This window comes from Eretmochelys imbricata, chromosome 5 (assembly GCF_965152235.1).
Source record: "Eretmochelys imbricata isolate rEreImb1 chromosome 5, rEreImb1.hap1, whole genome shotgun sequence".
Lineage (NCBI taxonomy): Eukaryota > Metazoa > Chordata > Testudines > Cheloniidae > Eretmochelys > Eretmochelys imbricata.
Genome location: NC_135576.1, coordinates 37,542,572 through 37,554,714, shown reverse-complemented (window position 1 = coordinate 37,554,714; position 12,143 = coordinate 37,542,572). Strand labels below are relative to the sequence as shown.

The window sequence follows — 12,143 nt, the reverse complement described above, 5'->3', positions numbered from 1 at the left end:
GGACCAGGGCCATTTCCTTACAAATGAGAGAGGTGTGCATGGATGGCCACAAGAGCTCCTCCTGACTGATCGCACATATTGCACAATAGAGTATTCTTATGCTGTCTAGCAAATAGCTGAATATGGTGGAATTCTTTTTTTTTTTAAATTAGGAAATTCTATACAAAGCAAACAAAACTACATTGAAAGAACATTAAGGCTGTTAACTATATTACACAACAGTAAGGAAATGACAAAGCTAAGGTTGCTTCTTCCCTTTTGTGTGTATGTATTTTGATACAATGTTTTATTAGCTAAGCACATATTGTTTTTTGCCAAGGGCCCCTGCCTCATTCTCTATGCATATTGGAGAGAGAAAGAGAGAGGCTTATATACTATATTGGTCTGGTGTCCAGAAAAAACTTGTCCTCATTCAGCGCAGAAGCTGTATTGTGTTGTGAATGAGACAGTGTTTTTCCATCAAAAGGGAAGAACTCAATGAGCTGGTACCCGGCAAGTCTAGGTCTGTTTCTGCCTCTTCCACAGACTCCTTATGTGACTTTGAACAAATTATTTAATCTTACTGAGTATCACCTGGTGTAATAATACTTCCCACCTTGATGGGGCATTGTGAGTATCAGTACATTAATGTTTGGGAGGCACACAGTTACCCTGTGAATGTACACTGTACAAAGGTATATAGGTTGTATTTAGTCCATTTTGAGTGCAGTGTTTGGATGGTATGCAATGAATGAGACATGGGGGCATCTTTTGAATGGTGAAGAAATATTGAGCATGCTGTTATTCACTGAGCATTATGTACATGGAATGAAGAAGGGTTCTGTGAAAAGAAATTGTATGTGATCTCGTCATTAAAAGATTTTTCAAAATCCCCGCATATGCATGGCAGAATTAATGTTGGTATTTCCTAGCTTTGGGGTGTTTCTCTTTGGAACCTTAAAGTTCTTTTAATATAGGTATGTTTGGTATATTGTGCTTTATGTGCTAGATTCTGCAGTCCAATATAGCCAGTTTGCATTGCGTAAGTGGTGCAAAATGGCCTTAAACGGGCCAAAGAAGGCCAGTAGAGAATTTCCCCTGTACAGAGGAACTTTCTGCCAGTGAGAAGATGGCAGAGGCTGCTCTTCCACCTCCTTTGCCAGTCTTTCCCCTCTCCCCCCAATTTATAAAGTGTGTGGGGGAGTATTCTGGGGATGTGGTGTGGGCAGAATAGGGAGGGTATGTGGATGAGCAGAGTTCCATACGTCCATTTCTTCATTTGAGTAAGATGCATCCGATGAAGTGAGCTGTAGCTCACAAAAGCTTATGCTCAAATAAATTTGTTAGCCTCTAAGGTGCCACAAGTACTCCTTTTCTTTTTGTGGATACAGACTAACACGGCTGCTACTCTGAAACCGAGAAAGAATAGTGTTTACAACTGCTCCTGGCAACTTAAACTTACTTCAAGGCTGGAGGATGAGGATCAAGGAGCCACTACTGGCTCACTGCAGTTTCTACTTGGGTAGGATAGTAAATCTGCCCAATAATGAATTTTAAACTATAATATATTAGAAATATATATATAAAATGAAATGACAAATTATCTTGTGTATGAAAGTCCTAAATAAATTTGCTCATTATGGCTGTCTATCCACTTGGCAGTGATGTGGTCAGTCATACTAATTCATGCAAATAAGATATGTGCTTCACCCAGAGAATCAATATATTTTCTTTTCAGATTAACAAACTCTTTTGTTTACAGTCATGCACACATAGTAGTTTAGTGTTTTGTGCCTGAAAGTTTTTTTAGTATATCTTGTATTCCTCAGGAACTAGCAAGGTCTACAGAACATTTGTAAGTGCTCCAGTGTTACTGAAATTTTTTTACTATGTCAGCATTTTTTAATTTCTCAAGCATCATTATCTCCCGCAATCTGTATCTGACTTATTTTCCATTAATGCACCATCAATCAACTTTTTTTCATAAAAAACCTACGTGAGAGAGTCATTCTTCAGCACAAGCTCCAAGTGCCTGCCTGATTCATTTGAAGCTGATTCCTTTTTTGACTTTTGACACCCATCTAGTGGATACAGCACAGTATAACAATGTTAAACTCCAAACACTTCCAAAGTCACAAAACTCCTCAGCCTCATGCATACTAGTGGATGTCCAGAAATATAGATTATGGGTCCCCTCATGTCAGGAATGATTGCATGCAACTCTGCTGATTCTAGCCTACATGATTTTAAATTTAAAACTTTTAAAAACATAAACCTTTGCCTCAGTGGAGGGCAAAATCATTTGCTTCAAAGCACCAGAAATCCATACTGGGAGAAATAAGCTTTGTAAGTGAAAAATTCATATCTGATTCCCCCAAAAGGGTGATCGACCAACCAAAAAAAACCAAAACAAAAAAACCCCCAAAGAAACCTGAACTATCCTATGAAATTAACTGATGAATTCCATGGTCAAGGAAACCTGTACAAAAGACCATACTTGTTAGACAACCACCTATTTGGGGACTGCCTGGCATCGCCCCCAGATTCTTAATTAGAGGACCACATCTGTTAAATAAGTTTCAGTTGGGTTTCACTGTTCTCCTCCAAGTTTTTGCTTGACTAAATTAAGAGCTCTCTTCGGGTCCAAATGAATAATGGTTACTGAACTACTTAATGAACAGAATTATGGAAGACTCCAGCTCCCATTCAGAGAGGTTTGAGGCAAACATTTGCTTTGCTTATTTCAGTTTGTGTGGGATTACATCCCGTGACACTTTGAATTTCTGGGTTTAAACAAACCTAAAACTCAAAGCAAAATGATCCAAGACCGCTGAACTTTGCAATGCTACCACCTGAAACAAGCCAGCCCACACTCATCTGAATCTTGATGCAGTTTCCTGAAAATAATTAAATGGAATTTGGGACCATGTTTTCAAAAAGTTCATGTGACTCAACATTGTTTTTTGATTAACTCAAACCAATTTCATATGTTCTCTTGCTTTTCGGTGTTGCTAGTTTTACACAAACTTACAAGTGGCATGGGAGACAGTCTCATAACACAAGAAATAAAGTTTTTTTCCCCCTAACTACAATTAAAATAAAAGTCAGCCAGCCATCATCCACCAGGCCTAAAATTATATTAAAGGTGACCTGAAGAGCTTATTAAAATAATTTTGAAAGCCTTCAAATCCTTAACAGAAGATATGTCAGGAAATTCTGCTGGCCCTGTACTGTTTAGATGTTAGAGATATCTTCAATGTGCTTCAAGAGAAGTTGCTCCAAACTCTGTCTGCCAGAACTCAGGTGCTAACAGGAGTAAAGCCTTTCAATTAAGTTTTAACGTGTATCCTGTAAATGACTTGGATTCTTAAACTGCTTTTATGATGCTGTTGAGTTTCTGTAAGCATTCTGGTTTACTATTAAGTGATGTTTTTGAACTGGGTCATATTCAGACATGATTAAACTAGTGGAACTCTATTTATTAATAATTATCCTTGCCCAAAGTTGTCAGGCCTGGCTGTGAAAGGCAGGTTCCCAAATCCATAGTTACCTAAATAAAAGTGCCCAGATTTGCAGATGTGGGAGCATGTGCATCTCTCATAGATTTCCACAAGAACTGTGGGTGCTTAGCGCTTCTGTAAACTTTAGGCAACTAAGCCTTAAAATTTTGGCCATTAATAAACAGTAATTTTATTATTTATTTAAATACCAGCATGCAGTGGTGCTGGAACAGTTTTTATAGTGGGGGTGCAGACGGCGGAAACAGTGTATTTGGGTAGCTATCACTACTTAGAGCCAAGGGGTGCGACAGCACCAACCGTACCCCTAGTTGCAGCACCTGTGCCATCGTACAGTATATACAGTGCTTTATTGTAAGAAAACAGCAGACTTCTGAAACTCATTTCCTTCCCCCACCAGAAGCTGCCATCCTAACGACTCAAACGGATATAGTATGAATTAAAAAAAAAAAGGAATACACATGAGCTGCAGGGGGAATTTTGTGTGCATACATGCAGGACATACGAGTTTTAAGGAGTGGGAGAGTGTTTGGTGAATATCGACTCGGATGCTCTTCCAAGGGTACAGAAAGCATGGAAAAAATGAAAGGAGACTAGAATGGGGCAAAGAAAATAGGGGAGGGACTTGAGGAAACTGTAGGGAGCAGGATCAGGTTGTATGAGGAAATTAGGACAGAGATATAAGCTGGAGCTGGAAGGGTAGAGTGTTTTAAATGTGAGAACGAAAAGCTTTAACTGAATCTGGAAGAACAGTGAATGAGTGCACTGATTTCAGAAGAGGGCCATTAAGAATATTATAGGTAACCATGAGCCTTTAAATACTATGCTTTATTTCTCAAATTATAAAGCGCAGCTAATTTGAGATTTGGAAATTCTCTGGGGCCTGTAATAACAGGGTGTTGGTAGTCACAGGAAACATACTCAGATATGAGCAAAAGGAATTGAAATGTAAAGACAAAGGTTCAAAAGACCATGCATCTCAGGATATTACTGATGATCTAATCAGTGAACAGTTCTGAAAACATCTGTTGGGCTCACTCTGTGGAGTCCTTGTTGAATACCATTGTGTTGAATAATTTTTCAGAGAATATTTGTTTTCCTTTTCTATATTCAAACCATTTGTGAGAGATGGTATATGAGGTGATGACAGATTCAAGAGAAATGCAGCAGAATGCCTGAAATTCAAGGAAGAATAACAAACTGATTGAGGAGAGGATAAAAGTAAAATACATAAACTCTTGGGTTTTGTTTATACTCTCTTATGCAATGCAGACCTCTCTCCAGAGGGTGGATTGCTGAGAATTGAGACGTAATGTGAGGGCTGTTTCTCCTCCTCTGAATGCTGTTTTCTAAAATATTTTTTTAAATGAGCTTGTTTCTTTACTAAGCAGTGTCATCTCTATTTTGGATGTTACCATCTCCCCTCCCTGCCCAAAATATTCTGATGGGTCATCAGTTCCTCCACTCGCTCTCCCGTCTCAATTGCTTTGTTTCTTTTTTTCATTGGCTACTTGGAAGAGTATCTAGTAGTATAAGATGAATCATGTTTATTACAGTAGTGCATAAGGACCAACCAAGAATAGGGCCCCATTGTGCTAGGCACTGTGCAAATGCAAAGTAGCAGACAGTCCCTGCCATGATTGATGGACAAATCAGACCTGACACAGTCCATTCAGAATGAATATTTAATATTTGATCCATCCTCTTTTAACCACTTCACTGCAGCAGATGTTAGCAGCATTCTTTAAGAATCAACCTTTAACTTCCAACACTTGCACTTCAGCAGAGCCACACCAGATATATAGTGCAGCACCCAAGGTACCCAACATATATTTTCTGTTATGGAGCACTGAAAATAGAACTGTTTATTTCTGTAGAGGCACAAATCGCCAGGGTAGCAGATAGCACCCACTTACAACTGTGCCTGTCCAGAAGACTGTACCCCATCCTATCAGATGCATCCCTGACCTTGTGGTTCACACATTCATCACCTTCAGACTTGAATACTGTAACTCATTGTTTGTAGAAACTGAGCTATATGCTCCAAAAATCTCTCCATCTGGTATAAAATGCTGCGGGTGGGCTGCTAAGCAACACAGGTTGCCATGAGCTCATCATCCTAACGCTGTGCACTCTGCACTAGCTCCCCATTGGTTACAGAGTCCAGTTCAGGACTTTTTTGTTCTGAGTTTTCAAAGCCCTTTGTGGAATTGATTCTAGCTACCTAAAAAAACCCACCTTTCTCTTTCTCTGTGACCACGGCCTCCCATGCCGGCTATGCTCCTTGGGAACAATGAAATCGTTGACCAGTAGACAGAGCTTTGGCAGGAACTGGATCTAGACAATGGAAGTGGAACTCACTGCCACAAGAAATAAGAATGGCCACAAATCTTACTCTGAATAGCCATAAATGCAAAACTAATTTATTTGACCTAGCTTTACAATAAGAACAATCCCTAATATACCCACACCCCTTAATTCTATTCAAGCATTATATTCCTAACTGCTGGGAATAAAAATAGGACAGTTGTTGTTTTAATATTTGAGCAGTTGTCAGGTATTATGATGCCCATGTAAGAAGCTAGATTGGAATCATATCCCTTGGAGTGGGAGACGGGGAGGCAGGTCACAAGACCAGGGGGACAAGGGCATGGAGGAGAAACCAGTGAAGGTGAAGAAAGCTTCTGGATCCACTCTGACTCCCTAATGTGCTAATGTGCTCTTGTGTGCAAAGGGATAAGCAGTTTCTTGAAAACCACCTTCCCTCCCTGTTCCTGCTGTGTTCCCTAATACAGCTGACCATAGGAGCAGCTCCAGCTCATTGGCCCAAGCTTGTGTTTCTTCTCTTACACACTTTTCAGCTGAGAAAACACATGCACTAAGTCCATAGTGCCACCAGTGGACACCCCACATCCCAAGAAGCGTGTAAACTTCAATAACTTTAATAGTGATTTATCTCGCCCCCTACCCTGTCATTCTTTCTTTGGTTATCAGCAATTCCACAGTATATCTCCAGACACACCTTTGTTATTGATTGAACAGTGGAGTTGATCAGCAGTAGATTTTCCCACTATTAACAGAAGGTTTTAGTTAGTGAAAAATGTGTTAGAGGCATCTGCTCTTATAGCTGCATTTATTATTTTCAAAACTCTCAGCATAACTGTAGCATAAATCTTTTTTTTACCCCCTCCCCCTCTTTCTTACAGTTTTGATGTAGACAATGGCACATCTTCGGGACGGAGTCCCTTGGATCCCATGACGAGCCCTGGGTCAGGGCTAATTCTCCAGGCTAACTTCGTCCATAGTCAACGCAGGGAGTCCTTCCTCTACCGGTCAGACAGTGACTATGACCTCTCTCCAAAGTCCATGTCCAGGAACTCTTCCATTGCCAGTGACATGTAAGTGTTTTAAAAAGAAAAAATATAGATCTCCCACATTTTAGCTATCATTTCACCCTATGTTAACAACAAACCCAGGCAAAATGGTCTATTACATTTTTGGTACCATAAATCAGCTCCTTCAGAAATCAAAGACAACAATCACAAATGCTGCTGAATTCACTACTAAGAGTTTTTACAATCAACCTTACACATACATGCTATTTTTATGCACTTAATTTGTCAATCCGATTTCAAAATAGCCAATAAATATGTCAACCAGCCCATGAAATTCACTCAATTTCTGAATATGTTACTTTAGTGATTTTTGTAAGGAATGTATTTATCTTATTTTAATTGGTGAGGCTGTTAAATTTTTTTTTTTTTTTTTTTGGCAAGGGGTGCAACAGTTATCCCATCGAGCCTGTTATAAACCCTGTGTACCATGGTTGCCTGTGGTTGTGGACAAAAGAAGTGAGGAACTGGAGAATGTGTTTACTTTTCCAGCATTTTCACAGGAACAATTTCTCACAAGGTTAACAATGTAGCAGCTAAATTATGATAAGCTACCCTTTTCTGAAAATGTTTATACTTTGTTCCTAAAAGTACACTGCTTTGGTAGTACAGCATAGTGGTGAGATGGATGAACAGTTTGTAAGGAGGTATCCTCAGCCTTTTAAAAATGATAAATCTGTTACGTTGCAATCCAGTCTATTCCCAAGGCTCAAAATAAATAAATAAATTTTAAAATTGCCCTTTTGACGTATTTTTGAGGCTCTGACAGGAATGATTTAGCAGATTCCAGAGATGGAATGACTCCATCAGAGGCAGAAAAAGACTCTAACTTCCCTTCACTTTGGTGTCAAAATTTTAACAAGGATCTCTTGAGGGGCTCCTCAAGCTTCTCACTGCTTTTTACTATTTTTGTGTTTTATGTACTTTCTGCCAGACGGGCTAATCCTGCAAACACATACCAAAACAAATGTTACTCATATGATAGTCCTAAGTCAAATGCAAATCTATTTTATTTTATAAGGCACTAAAAAAACATGTAATTCTCTAACCTCTACTAACTGCTAGAAATGAATAATAGCCAAATGATTTTTTAATTTTTAAATCTGCTCCAACTTCCGTTGCTGAGTATGTGTTATGGATTGAATTGTAAACCCCTAAAGTAGATAGACATGCTTGCAAAGGTCCCCTACTGAACAAGGAAATCAGGAGAATAGAAACATCGGATCTTGATGTAAGTGCTAAGATTTATTTTATAAAAATGGAATAAAAATTAATTGAACATCATACTTTTTTAACAAGTCACCCTTCGGGATGTGTGAATTCTCATTCATTACTGTGAAATGTATTTTCCTCTAGTATTCCAATCCTTGGGAATTTGGGACTGCTATTTTCAGCTTATGTATCTTTTTTGTAGATGTTAATTTGTCTACCCAATGACAGCTCTTTTCCCATTTGAGTGCCATTGTAGGTGACATTCATCTGTGTGCCAAGAGGCAGCACAAGGCCTATGCACCATGTAAGCCCTGTTGATTTAACACTTCCTAGGCCTAGTGCCGCCCCTTTTCCCCCTTTCACCCTGTATGAACAATATGGGTGAGACCAAAGATCAGTGAGACAAAAATGGTCTTGTCTTGCCTGAAAAGAATGTAAAAACACATTGTAATCACAGACAGACAGTCTGATCCAGACCTTACTTCCATGAGGCCAAACTTTTTGTGTCACCTCTTGTGACAATCCTACTTGAAAAGACTTTCCCAGTCTAAGGTACAATACGGATCCCCAACCTGCTTCTAGGTGAGTTATTTCAGTTAACAATTTCAATTACTGCCCCTCCCATAAACCCATAATCCATTTTGGCATTTCCTTGAATTCCTAGTGAGATTTCAACACAGAGCAAAAATTTGGAATAATGATTTAACTATTGCAACACTGAAGACATTCTTCTCTTTTGATATTTATAATCAGTGTTCCTTTGAAACAACATTAAACATGTAAGAACAGTTGGCTAATCAGAGCTCACAAATGGGTAAACGTTCCAGTGCTCCCCATCAGACTAGAGATTCTGCCGTTGTGCAATGGAGCAGCTCTTATATGACCCTGCTCACTATGCAGGATGGAGGGGAACATGAAATACAAAGAGCAGACCTTCTTACCTCTGGATAGTCAAATACCCCTCCTTGACCAAGCATTTTCTTCTGACTGCCATCACTGGAATGTCCTGACATCGTAAGTGTCTTCATCTGCTGTTCATTCAGACACTGAGGTGACAAAGGCTGGAAGCAGTCTGCACTCCTCCCAGAAACAGACATCTTCACACCTTCGGGTTAGGAGGCAACACATTTCTCGCACATGTCCTTCTAGTGATCTCAGTATCCAAATAAGAGATTGAGCCATCTATCTGATTGGTCAGCATTCTTGAAAAGCTGCTACTCAAAGCAGAAAGCAAAGGTCATATCACAATAAAGTATACAACCAACATAATTTCTACAGACTCCTAAAGTACACCTTGTTACAGGCAAAATTCTTTAAAATTAATTTTAATTGTGCAAAAAATTGAAGTGTACATAAATGAAAAGAAGGGGTGAGCAGTACTGAAAAGTTATACCTAGTCATTTTACACTAATGCTATGTGGAAAATTTAATGAAATACATTGTTGGGATACAATAAGATTTATATGGCTCATCTGAGCACACATTATCATATATCTGAGTTGCATATTTATCATTAAACCTTAATAAACATGTTTCTGTTAAGTTTAATTAAATCACAACAGTAAATTTAAGAAGGAAATGAAAAAAGAAAAAGAAACAAAAGCAAGGAAAGAGAAAGAAAGACAGATAGTAAAGAAAAAAACCCAAATATTTAAAGACCATTTACATTTATTAGTTATCCATTCGTGATATCTTTGTTATGATCCCTCAGTATTACCTGTTCACCTCAGGACAACAAATATAGGAGCCACTTCACAGACAAAAATAAAAACAAGAAAAATAATGAGGAAAAAATGGATTGAGTTCCTGCTTAATTTTAACTGATGAATATTCTTCAGGGCAGTATGCATACATAAAGTTTACATTAACACAGGTATAAAATGCTGACCATACAGCAAAAAGAAAAGTCCTGATGTTTATCATTCAGAGTTACAGCGAGAGCAATGTGTAGCCCAGCAGCTAATATTAACACAACATGATATTTAACAAACAAGATCACAAGTCTTATTTTCAGGTCCGTGATGCCTGTGAATGTAATGACTGCATAGCTTTTTGATTATTTAGTCAAAGGAAGGGAGGACTAAGAAGACCTGGCACAGGATTCCAGAAGTGCTTTAAAACAAGTAAATATGAGTCAAGAAATAATAGTAATAGCAGGAGTATAATGCTATTTCCAAGCCTTTTTTAAATCCTCTTTGTTTTGCAAAATGATGCCAATTATTATATGTTTATAATTATTATTATTATATGTATATATATTATTATATTATGATATGCATATATTATATGTATATATATTATTATATGTTTTCTTGCAAGGAGTCATAAACCCAGTTGGTCTCTTGATTTTAAATCAGGATCACTAGCACGTCTCTTCTTAGTCAATAGTTGTGAAATGTTGCTGAATTAATGTGAGCTTCCATACTGTGCTCTGATTCTTACCATTTTCTGAGCCCTCAAACAAATTACAGATGAAGACTTTCATGGCAAAGCTTACTTGCTTTGATGCTTTTTGTACACTGAATATCCAATCAAAGAACATAGCAAATTCCGCATAGAATTCCAAATTGCAATTTGCTTTTTGGTGACATTCAGTATGTTGACTTTTGATCTGTGAAGCTTAGATATGTCTGAGACCATTTTCATCCTATGGACCCTCCTAACAGTTGAGAACAAACTTGGGTATTTTCCTCAGTTTCCTTAGATTTTAATGGTTGGGGTAGGGTGACCAGACAGCAAGTGTGAAAAATCAGGACGGGGTGGGGGTAATAGGAGCCTATATAAGAAAAAGACCCCAAAATCTGGACTGTCCCCATAAAATCGGGACATCTGATCACCCTAGTTTGGGGCCAAGGCAGGGCTACATTCAGAAGGATTCTGGCAAAATCAGTTGGTTTATGAGTCTTCAAGATGCACAGCTCTAGCTCAAGGAATTTGGAGACCCTGATGAGCCTGTCAGCTCCTTTCAGCAAAGGGCATTTTTTTCTCTCTTCCCTAAAAGAAAAAGGTAAAGGGGAAAGAAGTGGATTAGAGGAGGAAAAAATGCAAACTTCTAACACTAGCATCATAAAAGTCAAGAAATCAAGTACGCAAAGTTTGGAAATTCCCAAAGTTCAGGTAACAGTTGTTGCCATATTATTTACTTTGCCATTTTGCAATTTATTTCTATTCCTGACTTTTGGTTAAATAGAAACATTAATGTTTCTTTCTGTATTGTTAATGCATATCACAAAATATATAGGATATGCAATTTAACTGGATTAATATTATAGAAGAAAATCCCTGAAACTCTCTGACTCTTAAGTGCTTGATTTCTCAACCTCAACAGTGCATTAACTCTAGCTGTATGTAATTCACAAAATGTACATATGTACTTGGAGGGAAATAATATATTGGCTTTAAATAATTTAGAGATGTCTGATTTCCATTACACATCAGCATAAATTGGGCTTTTTAAGATATCACTTTGGATTTCCAGGATCGCAAGCGAAAGAAAAAGCAGTAAAGAAATATTAAAGTGAAGCACAAATGTGTAGTGTTATGAATAAATATAGCCAATAGATGGCAGTATTGATGTATAAATTCATGATCTTATTTATTAATTAATTAATTACGTAATTTGGATTATTGCACTGGCTAGGAACCCCAATCATGGACCAGGACCCCATTGTACTAGACCCTGTAAAAACACAGAACAAAATGATGTTCCTTCCCCCAAAGACCTTACAAGACATACAGATAAGAGACAACATATCAGACAGCAGATGGATACAGACAGATAGATGGGGGAGTACAAGGAAATAATGAGATATCATTGGTCAGCATGATGGGCAATGATTTCAGCACACCAGCACCCTCACTACTGTCAATTTTTTTATAGGCATCGCAGCAACTGAGATTTTAAGGAGGGATTTGAAGGAGAATGAGGAGGTAACTTTGTGGATGTTTACAGGGACCACCTCTGAAGTCTAGGGGCAGCCTGGGAGAAAGAACAAAGATGCATGCTTGAAAATTTAGCAAGTGGGTGAAGGAGGCTGGCATT

At 38.2% G+C, this 12,143-nt stretch overlaps 1 protein-coding gene across 1 annotated transcript in view; it reads left to right on the top strand.

Annotated features, from left to right (window-relative positions):
* The window catches only part of PDE4D (phosphodiesterase 4D), a 670,100-nt gene that overhangs the window by 479,089 nt on the left and 178,868 nt on the right, over window positions 1-12,143 (top strand). The window contains exon 2 of the mRNA XM_077816883.1: window positions 6,704-6,895. Coding sequence (XP_077673009.1) covers window positions 6,704-6,895 — 192 coding nt within the window. The remainder of the gene's footprint in view (window positions 1-6,703; window positions 6,896-12,143) is intronic.